The following is an 18,587-nucleotide window of genomic DNA, read 5'->3' as shown; positions in this document are numbered from 1 at the left end:
TCGCCAGACTACATCCTCCTCGGAGACCTGAACTTCCACCTAGAGCAGAACAACGACACCAACACCACCACCCTGCTCGCCAACCTCGGCCTCAAGCAACTGGTGAACACCCCCACCCACATTGCCGGACACACGCTCGACCCCATCTTCTCCGCCAGCAACCACGTATTCTTCAGCCACTCCTCCGAAATACACTGGGACGACCACAGATGTGTCCACTTCACCTTCAGACGCAAGACTCTCCACCTTCGCACACAACCTATCTCACACAGACCTTGGAACAAAATCTCCACAGAACAGCTACTCTCCACTCTCAACCACAACCAACCTACCATCACCTCCGACGCCAATAACGCAGCCCTCAGCCTCACACAGTGGATCACCAACTGCGCTGACAACCTCGCCCCCCTCAGATGCCTCCCAAGAATGACCAACATCCGGAAACCTCAATGGTTCACAGACGCCTTCAAAGAATCCAAGAAAACCTGCCGCACCCTCGAGAAAACCTGGCGCAAAGATCACACCGCAGAAAACATGTCAGCCCTCAAAATCGCCACCCGCGAACACCACCAGCTGATCCGCGCCACCAAAAGAGCATCCTTCAAGAAAGACTGGACAAGAACACCCACAACAGCAAAGAACTCTTCAACATCGTCAAAGAGGTCTCCAATCCCAACGCCAGCTCCAACTCCATCACGCCTTCACAAGAACTCTGCAACTCCCTCGCTACCTTCTTCCTTCGAAAGATCACCGACCTACACGACAGCTTCGGTCCACAGACCCCGCCGACCACCACGGAACCCACAGCCCCAGCCGTCACCCTCAAGGCCTGGACACCCATCAGCACCAAAGAGACCAAAACTACCATGAACACCATCCACTCCGGTGCCCCCTCGGACCCTTGCCCACATTACATCTTCAACAAAGATGCCAGCATTGCCCCCTATCTCCAGACCATCATCAACAGGTTGTTTGCATCTGCCACCTTCCCGAGAGCTGGAAACACGCGGAAGTCAACGCTCTCCTGAAGAAACCCACGGCGGACCCCAGCGACCTGAAGAAATTCCGCACCATCTCACTCCTCCCCTTCCCGGCCAAAGTCATTGAGAAGGCTGTCAACAAACAACTGACAAACTTCGTCGAAGACAACCATCTGCTCGACCCCTCCCAATCCTGATTCCGGGCCAACCACAGCATGGAAACCGCCCTCATCGCAGTCACCGATGACATCCGAACTCTGCTGGACAACGGAGAAACAGCCGCCCTCATCCTCCTCGACCTCTCGGCTGCCTTCGACACCATCTGCCACCGCTCACTAATAACCCGCCTCCGCTCCACCGGTATCCAAGGACAGGCCCTGGACTGAATCGCCTCTTTTTTCTCTGACCGCACCCAAAGAGTCTACCTCCTGCCTTTCTGCTCGGATCCCACCGAGATCATCTGCGGTGTCCCACAGGGCTCCTCGCTCAGCCCTACTCTCTTCAATGTCTACATGAGCCCCCTCGCCGACATCGCATGCAAACACAACATCAACATCATCTCCTACGCCGACGACACCCAGCTGATACTCTCCCTCACCAAAGACCCAGCCACCGCCAAAACCAACCTGCAGGATGGAATGAAAGACTTCGCAGAATGGATGAAACTCAGCCGCCTGAAGCTGAACTCAGACAAAACGGAAGTCCTCATCCTCGGAAACTCCCTGTCCGCCTGGGACGATTCCTGGTGGCCCACGGCCCTGGGCACCGCACCGACCCCCTCAGACCACGCACGCAACCTCGAATTCATCCTGGACCCCATTCCCACCATGACCAAGCAAGTCAATGCCGTCTCGTCTTCCTGCTTCCTCACTCTCCGCATGCTCCGAAAGACCTTCTGCTGGATCCCCGCAGACACCAGAAAAACTGTGACCCACACCCTCGTCACAAGCCGCCTAGACTACGGAAACACCCTATACGCAGGAATCACCGCAAAACTACAGAAACGTCTTCAGCGAATACAAAACACCTCTGCACGCCTCATCCTCGACGTACCCCGCCGCAGCCACATCTCCGCTCACCTAAAACACTTGCACTGGCTACCCGTAAACAAAATGATCACCTTCAGGCTCCTCACCCACGCACACAAAGCCCTCCACAACAAGGGCCCCGAATACCTCAACCGTCGCCTCACCTTCTACATGCCCACCCGTCAACTTCGCTCCACCAGCCTCGCTCTCGCCGCCGTCCCTCGCATCCGCCGAACCACTGCAGGTGGGAAATCCTTCTCCTACCTGGCAGCCAAGATGTGGAATTCCCTCCCCGTCCACCTCAGGACCACCCTGGACCACCTCGCCTTCTGGAGGCAGCTCAAGACCTGGCTCTTCGAGCAGCAGTGACCCCCCCCAGCACCTTGAGACCCTCACAGGTGAGTAGCGCGCTGTATAAATATGATTGATTGATTGATTGAAACAATCTACCCTATGCCACTGCATCCTATACCACTTTTCTCCACTCTGTGCTACTCTACGCCACTGCAATCTATGCTGTACCACTCCACTCTACACCACTCTACTCTACAGCACTCCACACTACGCCACTGCAATCTATGCTTTTCTACTCTAACCATTATACACTACTCCTCTGCACTCTGCCAGTGCATTCTTCACCACTTTGCTCAAAACGAATGCACTCTATGCCACTGCACTTTATGCCAATCTACTCTGTACCACAGCACTCGATGCCACTGCACTCTATGCCGCTCTACAATACACCACTGTACTCTGCGACCCTCTAATATGCAATATTGCACTCTCTGCCACTGCACTCCACGCCACTGCACTCAATGGCACTGTGCTCTGTCCCACTGCACACTTTTCTGCACCACTCCACTCTAATCTACTGTACACCACTCCACTGTAGGGCACTTCACTCTACTTTGAAATCATCTCCTCTATGCCACTGCAATCTATGCAACTCCACTCTATGCTATGCCAGTCTAATCTACCATGCACCCCTCCATTGTACCCTGTGCCACTCCAATCTGCTCTGCACCGCTCTATGCTACTGCACTCTAAATCACTATGCTCCACTCTGCAACAATCTACTCTTCACCACTATACTATACTCTGCAGCAATCTACTCTATGCCATGGCACTCTATGCAACTCTATTCTACTCTGCACCACTGTACTCTAAGCCACTTTTCACTACTCTGCATCACTCTACATCACTGACTCTACACCAATGCATCCTATGCCACTCTACTCTACACCACTGCCTTTTATGACACTCTACTCTGCAACACTGCACTCTGCTACTGAATATACTCCTCTCTACTCTGCACCACAGGACTCTACTGTGCACTGTTCAACTATATGCCACTCTACTGCACTCTACACCAATTTACTATATGCCACTACACTCTATGCCACTCTACTCTGCATCACTGTACTCCACCACTGCACTCTACACCAGTCTACTCTACCTTTCACCACTCCACTCTACGATGCACTGCATCACTCTATGACACCGCACTCTGAACCACTGCAATCTGTGCTGTGCCACTCCACTCTGCTCCCCTCTACTCTTCACTACTCTATGCTACTGCACTGTACGCTAAACCAGTGCACTCTTCGTTAATGCACTCTACACCACTTTACTCAAAACCAATGCACTCTACACCACTACACTCTACACCAATCTACTTTGCACCACTGTACTCTATGCCACTTCACTCTAGACCACCCAACTCCACTCTATGACACTTCACTCTGACATTACACACCATGATACTAGACTCTGACACTCTATTCCATTAAACTCCAACACTTTCTCCACTCTGTAACTCCCTACACAACTCCCTATATGCCACTCCATTCCACTTTACTCCACTCTATGCCACTCCACCCCACTCTATGCCACTTCAATCTACGATACTCTACTCAATGCCACTGCACAACCCTCTATGCCACTCCACTATACAACAATGTACTATGCTCAACAACACTCTACCCAACTTTCTCTATGCCACTTCACGTTACTTTACTTCACTCTCCTCCAGTTCACTCTTCTTTATGCCTTTCCACTCTACGACACTTTGCCACTCCACTCTACGACACTCTGCCACTCCACTATATAACACTCTGCCACTTCACTCTACGACACTCTGCCACTCCGCTCTACGACACTCTGCCAATCCACTCTATGACACTCTGCCAATCCACTCTACGACACTCTGCCACTCCAGTCTATGACACTCTACTACATTCTGACACTACTCCACTCTACTAATACTTTAGAGCATTGGCGCCTGATTAGAGATTCAGATCTCCATTGTTTGCCTTCTCACTCATATGAGACGTGAGTCAGATTTATCTTCGCCGCTTTGGTTACAAGCACTCTGTAACCCTTTTAACTCAAGCTTAACGAAGGCTTAGGATGATCCTGGTACTTGTCTAGGGGATCGAAATATCGTCGGCCAAAGTACCTTGTTTTGAATTTGTGATATTGTACATAAGCATAGGTACTATGAGCTAATGACTTCTTGATTCACTATTTGAGTCATTCATGTAAAAGTCGGTGTATAAAAGCTTGTAAATCATTATTGTGGATGCTAACCTTGTAGGAAAGTAGCCTCTTTCTAGCTTGGTTACCCCCACATTTGGCCTGTTTGCCAGTGTGTTTGAGTGTGTCTACTGGGATCCTGCTAATCAGGACCCCAGTAGTTATGCTCTCTCCCTTAAATTATGGTTGTTGCATACTGGTAACCCATTATTTCACCCACAATTGGCATACTGGTGCCCCTTTATAAGTCCCTAGTATATGGTACTTAGGTACCCAGGGCATTGGGGTTCCAGGAGCTCCCTATGGGCTGCAGCATTTGTTTTGCCACCCATAGGGAGCCCATGCAACGGCTTCTACAGGACTGCCATTGCAGCCTGCGTGAAAAGGTGCATGCACCCTTTCACTGCCAGTTACACTGCACCAGGTCACTTATAAGTCATCCCTATGGCAGGCCCTCCAGCCCTGAGGGCAGGGTGCAGAGTACCTGTGTGTGAGGGCACCCCTGCACTAGCAGAGGTGCCCCCACGACCTCCAGGACCATTTTCCCAGAATTCATGAGTGAGGGGGTTCCATTTTACACGTGTACTGGAAATAGGTCACTACCTATTCCCAGCTACATAATGGTAACTTCCGAACATAGGAATGTTTGGTATCACACATGTTGGAATCATACCCCAAGGTTTTTGCAAGCATTGGTTGTATGATTTCATGCACTCTGGGGGCTCTTTAGAGGACCCCCAGTATTGCCATTCCAGCCTTCTGAGTTTTTCCAGGCAGCCCCAGCTGCTGCCACTTCTCAGACAGGTTTCTGCCCTCCTGTTGTTGAGCAGCTCAAGCCATGGAAGGTAGAACAAAGGATTTCCTTTGGGAGAGGGGTGTTACACCCTCCCCCTTTGGAAATAGGTGTTACAGGCTTGGGAGGGGCAGCTTCCTTCCCCAGGTCCCTGGAAATGTTTGAAGGGCACATTTGGTGCCCTCTTTGCATAATCCAGTCTAAACCAGTTCAGGTACCCCCAGTCCCTGCTCTGGAACGAAACTGGACAAGGGAAAGAGGAGTGACCACTCCCCTGCCCATCACCACCCCAGGTGTGGTGCTCAGAGCTACTCCAGAGGGTCTGGGGGTTTTGCCATCTTGGATTCCAAGTTGGCAGCGAACTCTGGGAGCATCGGAATGGCCAGTGCCAGCAGGTGGTGTCAGAGCCGTCCCCTGATAGGTGCTTATCTGTTTAGCTGACCAATCCCCCTTTCAGGGCTATTTAGGGTCTGTCCTTTGGGAGGTTCTTCAGATTGCAAGACTCCAGGAGGAATTCTCTGCATCCTTTACTTCACCTTCCCACCGAAGAAACTGCATCTGGACCCTCCAAGAACTCCACAAACTGCAATAACCAAGCAAAGACGACTTCTGCAACATTGTATCTTCAGCTCTTGCCAGCAAATGCAACTGTTTCCCAGTCGTGCATCCTCAGAGGACAGCCTGTCTTCAGCCTGCACCAGAAGAATGAACGAATCTCCCTTGGAGTGAAGGAGTCACTTCCCTGCTTCAGCAGGCACCTCTCTGCAACGACGACCATCTGCGTGGGTCCCCTCTCCTGACGAGTTGCATGGATCCTGCATCACAGGTGGTGGACTGAAGTGGTCCTGACATCCTACTGTCCAACTTTGGTGGAGGTAAGAGCTTGCCTTCCCACGTAAGACAGTACCCCTGTGCACCACGTTTTTTCAAGTTGCCAAGGCTTGTTGGCATCCTTCTATGAAATTCTTTGTGCACAATGTAGCTCCGGCCCCCACCACTCCTTCCTGCGATGCACAGCTTCCTGAGTGGTTCTCTGGCGGCGTGGGAGCCTTTATTTTTGTGCTGCGTGGGCCTCCTTTTGCAACTCCTTTGTCCCCGTGCTGGGGGATTCCTGTGTGCACTGGCTGGTCTTCTGTGGGCTCTCTGAGTTGCTGAGAGCCCCCTCTGACTCCTCCTCCTGGGTAGTGTCCACCAGGTCCCTCCAGGTCCCGGGCAGTGCGGTTTTCCGCTAACCGTGAGCTTTGCGTCTGCCAAGGCTTGTTGGCGGAATCCAACGATGCAAAACAGACTGCAATCATCCATCCGGTGTGGGATATCATCTGCACCAACCAGGAACCCGCATTAATTTTCTTGGGTGCAGTACTGACTGTTGTTCTTCACCAGTGGTTCTTCTTTTGCACCTTGATTCGGGTTAGCAGGGGCTCCTGTTCTCCCTGGGCTCTTCTGAGACTCTTGGACTTAGTTCCATTCTTCCACAGGTCTTTAGGTCCAGGAATCCACCCTTTGTGTCTTGTGTCTTCTGGTTCTTTCATTATCTTCTTTCTCGTGTTCTAGGAAAGTTACTGTGATTTACTCCTGCTTTCCTGGGCTCTGAGGTGGGTTCTATTACTTACGTTTGGTGTTTTCTAATACTCCCGGCACCGCTCTACACACTACACTTGCCTAGGTGGGAAACCGACATTCACATTCCACTTTCTTAGTATATCGTTTGTGTTTCCCCTAGGCCCATTTCTAACCATTGTGATTTTCACTAATTGCAATGTTTTCTAACTGTTTTTATGCCTATTTCTGCATACAAGTGTATATAGTTTGTGTATTACTTACCTCCTAAGGGAGTATAGTCTCTATGGTATTTTTGGCATTTGTGTTACTAAAATAAAGTACCTTTATTTTTGTAACACTGAGTATTTTCTTTCATGTGTGTGAGTACTGTGTGACTACAGTGGTATTGCATGAGCTTTGCATGTCTCCTAGATAAGCCTTGGCTACAGCTACCCCTAGAGAGCCCGGCTTCTAGACACTGCCTACATTTCACTAATAAGGGATAACTGGACCTGGTATAAGGTGTACATACCATAGGTACCCACTACAAACTAGGCCTGCCTCCTCCAAACCACTGTACTATATAGGTTACTTTTTAAATTTTTCTTGTAATTGGTGATATTGGGTCATCCAGATAACTTGTGTAATGCCCGGATACCAGTCTTTCTCGATTTCCCCTGTTGATGTTTTCCCACTACATCTTTTATATTTTGATTGAATAAATGCATGAAACATTCCATTTGCATACTACTTTAATATCATTGTTTATGGGAGTGATGTTGCATTTTATTCAAGGGACCCTTGTCCCTTTAAAGTTAGTTTACTGCTCCATTCTAGGACACTCTACCTACTCCATGACACTACGCCACACCAGTCGATGACACATCATTCTTCTTTATGCCATTAACTTTGAACCATGCTGAATAGTAGTCTCACTAGTGTACAGCATGGCTAAAACACATTTGGCAAAGGCAATAGAAGTTGCATAGGCGAGACCTATTTGCTTTGCCAATGCTTTTTTATAAGGTATGAACTTCAAGGTGACTTTCAATATCCTTACCACCAACTTTTCCACAAACCACTTAAAACCTTAGTACATAGCTTCTGTCATTCCAAGCTATTAAAGTAGAGCAGAAGAAAGAAAAGCACCTTTCCATGTTTTTGCTTTAAACAGCTGCATTAATTATGCTCTGTGACCTGATCTGCCTTTTACCTTGGCTGCTAGCTCTGGCAGAAGGCATTGTAATGTCAGAACTCGTCTGTAATAACCCTATCATAGTCATTTTCTGATGTATTTTCTTTATAATCAGTGAATATCTTTTCTTTATACACAGTGAATTGGTGCATTACAACTGACTTCAGTTTATACAGAGATGAGAGAATCCATGTTTATATAGCCTGTAACTCCAAGAATGTCTTCAGTTGAACTGCTTCTAGTTATGACTGATGTGGAGCTGAGCTGCCCAAGATCACACACAGGGGTAGAAGTGTTATTAGAACTCTGGCTTCCGAGCACAGGTTACAGCTGTTGTACCTGATCGCTTTTGATATCTCCAATGCGGTTCCAATTGGCATGAGGCGAAGGGCATGATGGGTGTGGGGCACAAAGGGTATGTTCTTCCTTTTTACCCTCCTACCTTTATTTGCTTGGTGCATGAAGATGCGAGGTTAATCAACATGTTATTTTCACATTTGAGCTAATTACTTTGTGAATGTAAAAAACAATAAAAGATACTTTCAGACTGTGAAAACATGCCTTCCTTTCTCCCTATTTCACTTCCAATATATATGATTGTGTATATTTATCGGAGCCTGCAGTTCGTATACAACGAGCGATTTGTATAGGGTTGACTGAAAGTCCCCAAGGCTGTCCCTGTCCCCTCAGAAATGTATTGTCTCCTACGCCCCTGGAGGGATCCCCGCATGCTGAAAATGCCACCAGTGAAATCACACCGAAGTATACGAAAAAGTGATGGCTGGACTGCTTGTGGGTATTCTGGTGGTACAGGTTCCAGGGAGAGCTGTCCTTTGGTTGGATTGGTGAATGTGAAGTTGGTTTAGATGCCAGAATAAGAACAAGATAAATATTTGCTGCTAAACGTGGGTGACAACCTTTTGGGGGCAGTGTGTGTGCCCAGCTTGCAGCACTTAGTGATTTGTCTTCTGCAGTTAGTCAGACACCAAACTTCATCCACATTTGCCTGTTAATCTCTTTAGACAGGGACCTCAAGTAACAGGCTCAAGTAGTGATCAGCTTTCATTTGTTACATCTCGTAAAGTGCTCAAGTATACTCATGATAGACCTGCTAAAGATATGTATGAGGTCTTAAGATCAGATGCAACTTAATATGATGCCACTTCCTGTGAGGTCTTGGGTCGTGATGCCACTTCCTGTAATGTCATGAGCGATGTCACGTGCCATGATGTGATTTGCATATTGCCTCACTTGGTTAGTCCCCCCACTTCTTTTTTTAGGACTTGTGCCCTGACCATAACACACTACAAACATTACATTTTGACTCTTCCAAATCACTTAGCGCCGTAAACATGGCCTAGACCTTTTATTTGTTTTTTTTAAAATTTATATTGAACATGGTATTCGTGAGTTCTGCTGAAAAATAGTGGCACCATTTGGGAGATTGTCAAAGATAAGCGCTGGTGTTTATAAATAAACTGGCAAAAACTGGCAGAAATTAAGCCCCGCCTGTAGATGTTTGTGGCAGGAATGTACCTGGGCTGTTTCTAGCTTTCCCCTTACACAAAGACCCATGCAGACAGTTCATGCACTCAGAGGCCAGCGGATGTACATACTCTGCAGGTCGCCCGCATTACAGAAGTCCTTGTCACAGCAGCTTCTTTCAATCCGCACAAGGACCACCGAGTTCCGGAAGTTGACGCCTTTCTCGCAGTCCACCTGCTTGGATGGATCCACGCAATCCTTGAATGCAGACATGATCACACTGTCCCCTGTTGGATGTTGGAAGAAGGGGGGATCTTGTAAAGGAGAGATTTGAGCACAGGTAAACAAACTCAAAACAAACATTTTATTATGACTGAATTGGGGAGACATTGGGGTGCAACGGGGGTTCCACTTCCTGCTCATGCCGAGCGAGGGGTCCTTGTCTCAATTCTGCAAATAAAACACAATGGATTTTACTTCAAATTTCAGAATGTATTATTTTTTAAGAATAAAGGGGTGTTAGTTTTAGCTATCTCCAATGAAAGTGTTTTGAATATTTCTTCCCATTGACTTGACCAATTACCAATGTAAACTTTCCTTTCCACTTTTTTAGGTCTCGGCTACAGACAGCTTTAGATGCGTAATGGCAACACCTACTGTTTCTAACAGAGGCAGCCTGTAATCTTGCTGAGCAGTGGGGTGAGCCATACACGTACACATCTGTTCACATACACACTCACTCATACCCATCCATTCCCAAGAGCACCAGTGCCTAATTTGAGCCAGTGGTTTCTGATGCTGAGCACTGGCATTTAATACCAGCACTTATCACAGCTGCCACATGGTGGTGCTGTTTGTTATTTAGAGATGAGAAGAACAATAGTTATTTATTATTCAATAAATAATCAAAAATACTGATACCTGCCGCCCAAGCCATTCTTCAAGTTTTGGGACCTAAAATAGTCTGAAGCTCACACTTACACACAGGTACTGTCACTGGCAGCGCTGGCATGGGACGTTATTGGTGCAAGCTGCAGTGGCCTTCTGACAAAGTCCCTGGCAGTTACATTTTTACAAATTAATCACTGACGGGCACGCAGATAGACCCATCATTTACAAGCACGTACACACACTCACACCCATTCACAGCAATCACCTGCAAATACACATTCATTCATACATGCATGTACGTTCCCACACATTAAAAACAGAAGGTATTTACCAGGCCACGGAGGTGAAGGCAGGTCCAGCGGGAGGGAAGCAGAAGGCACCAGAAGGAGTTTGATGGTTTGAGCAGGGAGAACAAGAAGATCCTGCCGCCTCCTCTCATTGGTTGACCTAGTCATGGGTCAGCCAATGAGGGGAGGATCATCCCTCACTTGCCATAGAGTGGGGCGGGGTCAGGGAGAGTTGCTGACCCCACTCTGTGATGTTGTGTTACTGAGTGACAGTCATTCCAGGATTTTTAAAGGATAATAGGTGCGCATAATAGAACGCTCAAGTAAAACTCACTCATGTATGATTGGCAAAGGTTCCCCCCAGAAAATTCTCAAGAAAAGGAACACCTGCAGGCAATTTTAGCAAGACAGATATAGAACACACTATTGTTCTTACTATTACTCTTATTAGTGGCATTATTAACACTCACCCACTGTGTTGTTCTCCAGGCCTTTGATGCAATGAGTGACATCTTCAGGACACAGCATAAACGGGCCGGTGCAGCTGGTCTGGTTGACCTCATAGCACTTCTGGCAAAACAGAGCGCCCACTAGAATATAAAAAGGAAATGCATCTATTCTAGGCATCAGTGTTTTTTAAAGTTTTTATTTCAATGTACAGAGACATGAAGAAAATACAAGTCCTCGACCCCAGGCTTTGGCCTACCATGTTGAAATGCTGGGTGTGTAACTGCCCCTTTGGCTCTGAGTGGGTCGAAAATTGTAACTCTTTTTTCCCTAACCCCAGCACCCTCCTAAGCACCACATACACCAAACCCAGCGCAATCCCAAGATCCACTCTCCCAAGTGCCGGGTCCCCTAGAGGTCCGCCTCTCCCAAGTGTTGGGTCTTCTAGATCTTCACCTCTCCCAATTGCTGGGTCCTCTAGAGCTCCACCTCTCCCAAGTGACGGGTCCTCTAGAGTTCCGCCTCTCCCATGTGACTGGTCCTCTGCAGCACTACCTCTCCCAAGTGTCGGGTCCTCTAGAGCACCGCCTCTCTCAGTGCAGGGTCATTTAGAGCTCCACCTCTCCCAAGTGCTGGGTCCTCTAGAGCTCCACCTCTCTCAAGTCCGGGGTCCTCTAGAGCCCCACCTCTCTTGAGTGCTGGGTCCTTTAGAGGTTCACCTCTCCCAAGTGCCAGGTCCGCAAGAGCTCTACCTCTCCCAAGTGTCAGGTCCTCTAGAGCTCTAACTCTTTCAAGTGCTGGGTCCTGTAGAGCTCCACCTATCCCAAGTGGTGGGTCCTCTAGAGCTCCACCACTCCCAAGTGCCCAGGCCCAATGAGTTCCGCCTCTCCCAAGTGCCGGGTCCTCTAGAGCTCCGTCTCTCCCAAGTGACTGGTCCTCTAGAGCTCCTCCTCTGATGCAAGATATAGAGACCATACATCTGGTTTTAACCTGCAAAACAGCTGTTGTGCATGCAGCATATGCAAACAGCAATATTGTGGAGACAATTTACGAAAGGTTAAACTAATTTAGTACTACATGATTTTCCAGATTTGCTTTGAATGAGGAAGAATTGGGCTCCTGTCTTACTTTGATGGGTTTATAGTTCCAGATTGTGGTGTCAAATCTTGAAAAAATGCGGGGTGATGCAGAGGTCTTTTAACCTTTGTAAGTTCTAAGTGGACTTAATCGGCCCCTTTCCCTGAGGTTGTGAGTCTCTCTGTAGAGAGTGTGGAGTGTTAAGAATCAAAGCTTTGAAGATCATACAAGCTGATCTGAAAGTGTAGTGATCTCGAAGAAGATGCCATTTAAGTTAGGTTAGAATAGGTGGGATGTGTTTGTTTCTTTGTGTCAGTGATTGTTCTAGCTGAGCTGCTGCATTAAAGACCACTTTTAGGGATGTTGTAGGAATCATAGGAGGCAGTGAATAGTCAGATCCCAGATTCCTCACGGTATAACCCATGCTTGAAATATTTGTTGTAGATCCTTGGGGATATGAAGTAATCAGTTGATCTTGTGAGTTTCAGTTTAAAGTGTTCACATGATTGTGAAATTCTAGGTTTGTTTTGTGATCGAGAAGGGCGCCAAGTGATTATTTTTATTTTGTGGGATGTTAGGGGGGATAATTATGGGATGGTGTTGATATTAATAGTTGGATTGAGTTCAAGGTATGATTGGCACCATAACAGAATAATCTTGCTGGCACCACAGTAAGTTGATAGGAGGTTGAGAAGGTGGTCATGGCCATCTATTTTGAGCACCACAGTCAGATCTTGTGGGATCAATAGATGTGCCAGTACCCTAGCCCTCATCTGATAGATTCCATCAATAATGTTAGGCATCGACGTAAGTGATGTGCCGTGAGTTAAACCCAGACTGATTGAAGACATGTGATGGGCCAGTACCTTCACTGCATTCTGAGCCCCCCTCCACTTTAAGGATTGCTTTGATAATTGCCTTTTTTAAAGGACCAGTGTACAGTGCCATGCTCAAGAGAGGCCTTTGTGACATCTCTCTGATCAGAGATAATGGAGCAGCTGATGGATTTGGCCGGATATGGCAGTAGAAGGTCAAGTCGATAGCCCACAAATTTAGAGGGTGCAAATATACCTTCTAGTGACTCAGATGAAGCATAAGTGAGTGATGTCCTGCTATCAGAAGCCCTGGGTTACATGTTTCTACACATGCCTGTGTGTGCATGCCAGCATGCCTAGACCCTTCCCTTTGAGATTGTGCAGACAGCAGGGGACTTACTCACAGAATATGTGTAACATGAGGAGGTGTGCATGCCAAGTGTAGACTTTGTTTGGTACCAACTGTTTGCTTTTCAGTAATTGGTCTGGTCTACTAATGGCTTGGTATAGGTTGGCTGGTTGGCTGCTACTGGCCTAGGAGTGTTCTCGTACCAGCCTGGTATCGCCCTGGTACTAGTTTTATGCTATGGGTCTGGTACTGGTGAGGTACTGGTCTGACCTGCTCGGGTACAGATTGTCCGGTAAAGATCAAGCACCGGGGGTATGTGGTAGAAGACTGATGTTTGCATGGACAGGCTGCATTTATCAGGCATGAGAATGTACCTCAGCGTAAGTGGCCACTGGTGCTCTGTCTGTGAAGGGGGTTCTGAGAGAGGCGTGTAAGGCCCTGTCCATAGCGCTTTGAGGCACAGAGTGCTAGGGCACAGTTCAGTGAGTTCATGAGGGTTGGAGGAATTTCACTGTGATGAACACTAGTCTGATGAGGTGAAAGGTAAAACTGATAGAATGATATCTGTTCAATATCTGTTCAATCGGGAAGTAAACTGTTAGAAATGGGGTCTTTGGTTGGCAATCAGGTTACCCCCTGTCCAAGCAAGAACCCTCGCTCTAGTCAGGGTAAGTCACACACAATCCAAACTATCCTGTGCCCACCCTCTGGTAGCTTGGCACTGAGCAGTCAGGCTTAACTTAGAAGGCAATGTGTAAAGTATTTGTGCAATAAATCATGCAATAACGCAGTATAACACCACAAAAATACACCACACAGTGTTTAGAAATATATATATTATTTATCTGGTTAAATGCAGGTCAAAACGATCAAGATTCAATTAGTATATGTTGAAAATATCACTGTAGAAGTGTCTCTTGCAAGCACAAAGTACCTGTTTTGCATTCAAATTCTCCGCAAGGGACCGCAGAGGAGGAGATGCGTGGAAAACGAGGAGGTGTGCATTGATTTTTCCGGCACATACAGTCGATGCATCGTTGAGTTTTCACAGAAGGCAGGCTTTGCTTCGATTTCCGGCGCGTAGACTGGGATCCTCTTCGGGTTGCGGGGTTTTTGGACGCCCCGGGGATGATGCGTGGAAATCCTGGATGTGCGGAGCGAAGTCACAGGAGCTGCATCGATCCAGTGGATGATGCGTGGAAATTTCTGCCACACGGCTGGCGCTGCTCTGATTCCTCTCAGAAGTCGGGCTGCGTCGTTTCGGCTCGGCTTTGCATCGATTCCGTGGGCCGTGCGTCGAAGTTCCGGTCGCAACGCTGGTGCTGCACCGATCTTCTCTCGTTAAGTCGGGGCTGTGTCAATCCGGTTCGGCATGCATTGAATTTTTCACCGCGATGCAGGCTGTGCGTCCTTTCTTGCAGGATGTGCGTCGATTTTCGCCGCACAAGGAGTTCTCTTGCAGGAATTAAGTCTTTTTGGTCCTGAGACTTCAGGGAGCAGGAGGCAAGCTCAATCCAAGCCCTTGAATAGCACTTCTCAGCACAGCCAGAGAGCAGCAAGGCAGTAAGGCAACAGCAAGGCAGCAGTCCCTCTCAGAAAAGCAGTCTAGGTGAGTCCTTTGGGCAGCCAGGCAGTTCTTCTTGGCAGGTTGCAGGGTCTGGTTCAGAGTTTCTTCACTAGCAGGTTTCTTGTCCAGAAGTGTCTTGTGGAGTAGAAGTGTCTGAGTTGGTAGGGGCAGAAGCCCTGTTTAAATACCCAAATGTGCCTTTGAAGTGGTGGAGACTTCAAAGAGTGGCTTAGAAGTGCACAAGGCCCCCTTTCAGTTCCATCTTGTCTGCGAGGGTCCCAGTAGAGGGGTGGCAGTCGTTTGTGTGAGGGCAGGACATTGTCCTTTGACATGTAAGTGTCAGGCCCTCCACCCTCCCAGCCCAGGAAGACCCATTCAGTATGCAGATGTGTGCAAGTGTGACTGAGCATCCTGTGTTTGGGGTTGTCTGAGTGAATGCACAAGGGAGCTGTCAACTAAACCTAGCCAGATGTCGATTGGAAGGCACAGAAGGATTTAAGTGTAGAGGAATGCTCACTTTGTAAAAGTAGCATTTCTAAAATAGTAATATAAAATCTAACTTCACCAGTAAGCAGGATTTTGTATCACCATTCTGGCCAGACTAAATATGACCTGGCTACTCCTTTCAGATCGGGATCTACCACTCAAACAGCATATGAGGGTAGCCCTAATGCTATCCTATGAAAGGAGCAGGCTTCACAACAGTGTAAAATGAATTTAGGTTTTTTTCACTACCAGGACATAGAGAACACATATGTTCATGTCCTGCCTTTTACCGACATAGCGCCCTGCCCTATGGGCTACCTAAGGTCTACCTTAGGGGTGACTTATATGTAGAAATAGGGGAGTTTAGGGCTTGGCAAGTACATTTAAATGCCAAGTCAAAGTGGCAGTGAAAACTGCACACACAGGCCCTGCAATGGCAGGCCTGAGACATGGTTAGGGGGCTACTTATGTGGGTGGCACAACCAGTGCTGCAGCTCACTAGTAACATTTAATCTACAGGCCCTGGCACATGTAGTGCACTTGACTAGGGACTTACAAGTAAATTAAATAAGCCAATTGAGTATGAGCCAATGTCACCATGTTTTAAGGAGAGAGCATATGCACTTTAGCACTGATCCGCAGAGGTAAAGTGCGCAGAGTCCTAAAGCCATCAAAAATGAGGTCAGAAAAAATAAGAGGAGGAAGGCAAAAAGTTTGGGGGTGACCCTGCAGAAAGGCCATTTCCAACATAAACCCTAAGGACACAGTTTCAAATTCACAAAAACATCACCAGATGATTCCAAACACATTAGAAACTATTTTTTGATTGTTAATTGCTTTGAATTAATCTTTCAAGAAGTGAAGAAGGAGGTCATTGCAGTCTGTCTTTTAGGTCAGTGTTGACCCAGATCATGGAAGAAGGAGGGGATGCGAGATTTCAGACAATATAAACATTACACCTAAGAAGCAGCAGAAAAGGGGTTAAGAAATCGGAGATGTCAAGCAAAGGAGGTGGAAGAAGGGGGAGAGAGTAAACCCATAGACAAAAAACAGAGTGGCAGAGCCTCGGGAGCAGGCAGCGGGGCTGATGCCAATGCCTTGTCCATTTCACCTCTAGATTCCGAGCCTGTGCATCCATATTTCAGGAAGAGGAAAGACTTGTATCAATGAACAATGAATCCTTGGCCTCTCTTTAAAGGATTCACTTCTACTGGGTGATGGAATCCTTCAGGTCCATGCCCCTTCGGTTCCTGGCCTCTTTGGAGCGATCACCTGTTGATAACCATCCAGTGCTCTCTGCATGCCCATCCCACCTCTGACTGCTTTGCTATAATCACTCCACTGGCCTCATTTATGTAATGCTAACATTGAAAACACTTGGGGCCAGATCACTAGCATAGACCGTGCATCCAGTTCTGGACTTTCCTTTCACTAATCTTTGTTATCAAAGCATTCATTCACTGAAGCAAATGAAGGTTAGAGAACTCCCTGAATGTACTGATTAGTTAAAGCATAATACCCATTAACAATGGCATGGATGGGGCGAACTTGTTTAATATTGAGTTCTCCTCCAGTTCTGTTTTCAGGGGCATCGGGGGGGGGGGGGGGGGGGGAAGTCAGTGACAGTGTTTCTCTCCCTTCTGAATTTAACTTTGTAAGTTTATTAAAGAGGCAGAAATCCTCCTCAAGACAAGCTATCAGGGTCACTCCCCTTGTCCTGGGCAGTGCCCTTTGTTGGGACAGTTCATTTAGTATCATTGCCCTCGATACCACATTCTCATCAGTCATTCACGTAATGGCTAAGGAGATAAAATCTACTAGAATTATGGGGTATAATTACAAGCCCCTAGCGCCACCTTAGCACCCCCCAAAGCGTAATTTTTTTGACGCTTAGGTGGTTTCTCTGCCGCACCCTATTTACAAAGTGGTGGAATGCATGCATTGCGCCATTTTGCAAACCCAAGTACCACATTATGCTTGCGCCAGGCATAATGTATGCAAGGGGGCGTTCCGGAGCAGGGAGACCCGAAAAAATGGCGCAGTGAAATTTACAACATTTCACTGCACCATCTTTTTCCATCATTGGTAACGCCTGCTGAAGCACCCATTATATTCAATGGGCCTCCCTGTCCTTTGCTGCACTAGTGTAAACATTTTTGACACTATTGTTATTGTAGCAAAGCGCTACAATAGCTCAAAACCTTTTGACGCTATTATGTTAACAACCACTATGGTGCACCGTATTGTAAACATGGTAGAACCATGTTGTCGTTAGGTGCGGGTAGGAGGGGTGAAAGAAAAGTGGAGCATCAACTACGATGCACCACTTTCTTGTAAATATGCCCCAAAGTACATTAAGGGCTTGGGCTCGTTCATTCGTACACAAATGAGCTTTGAAAGAAGGGTGCACAACTTTCCATTCACCAAGGAATATAACGTATCCCCCTCATTCCTTGGTGAAGAAGACCTTGTGCATGTTTCTTCCAAAGCTCACTTGACTATTTCCTGAAAAATGAACTTGTTAGCCAATTTGTTTAATGAAGGTCTCAATTCTTTACTTTCGTTGATATATATGGTTTAAAAGCCGATATCTCATGGCCTGCCTGGTTTCTAGACTGTACCCAGCCCTGTATGTGGTTTATGAATTAAGGAGTTTAAAAAGTGTGGCCTGAAAATACAATACAGAAATTGTAGCTGTCATTATTACCTCCAGCGATGGCTGTGGCGAAGATGGCTGCCATTGTGAGGCTCAAACTCATGGTGCCGGGAAGATGGTGGCCGGAGGTGATGCTGAGCTTCTGGGTCTGAGCAGATGTTCTTGTCCTGTGAAATTCTCAAGACCTTGGGTTGGTTTTTATACTGCTGAACTGAAGGGGGGGCAAGCTGAACTCCCCGAAAAGGAAATACAATCTGGCTTGATGGATCACATGGTTTGCACCTGCCCTGTGATTGGATGGACTGTTCCAGGCTCACGGATCTGCCCCTAGAAAGGATTTTGAAAAACTGCTTGGAATGACGTAATCTCAGTGAAGACGTCCTGTAACCCAGTAATTGCTAAGGGGTGTAATTTACACCAGCTGTGTGGAACCTTTTAGTGGTGTTTGCACATT

General features: G+C 47.3%; 1 protein-coding gene across 1 annotated transcript in view; it reads right to left on the bottom strand.

Annotated features, from left to right (window-relative positions):
* Positions 1 to 18,322, bottom strand: part of LOC138246635 (urokinase plasminogen activator surface receptor-like) — a 37,401-nt gene extending 19,079 nt beyond the window's left edge. Inside the window, exons 1-3 of the mRNA XM_069201346.1 lie at positions 18,185 to 18,322; positions 11,207 to 11,326; positions 9,690 to 9,845 (exon numbers count right to left, since the gene is read on the bottom strand). Coding sequence (XP_069057447.1) covers positions 9,690 to 9,845; positions 11,207 to 11,326; positions 18,185 to 18,236 — 328 coding nt within the window. The 5' untranslated portion in view covers positions 18,237 to 18,322. The remainder of the gene's footprint in view (positions 1 to 9,689; positions 9,846 to 11,206; positions 11,327 to 18,184) is intronic.
* Between the last annotated feature and the right edge of the window lie 265 nt (positions 18,323 to 18,587).

This window comes from Pleurodeles waltl, chromosome 7 (genome assembly GCF_031143425.1).
Source record: "Pleurodeles waltl isolate 20211129_DDA chromosome 7, aPleWal1.hap1.20221129, whole genome shotgun sequence".
In the NCBI taxonomy this organism is placed as follows: Eukaryota; Metazoa; Chordata; class Amphibia; order Caudata; family Salamandridae; genus Pleurodeles; species Pleurodeles waltl.
Note: the sequence above shows the minus strand (reverse complement) of the source record. Positions and strands in the feature narration are given on the sequence as shown.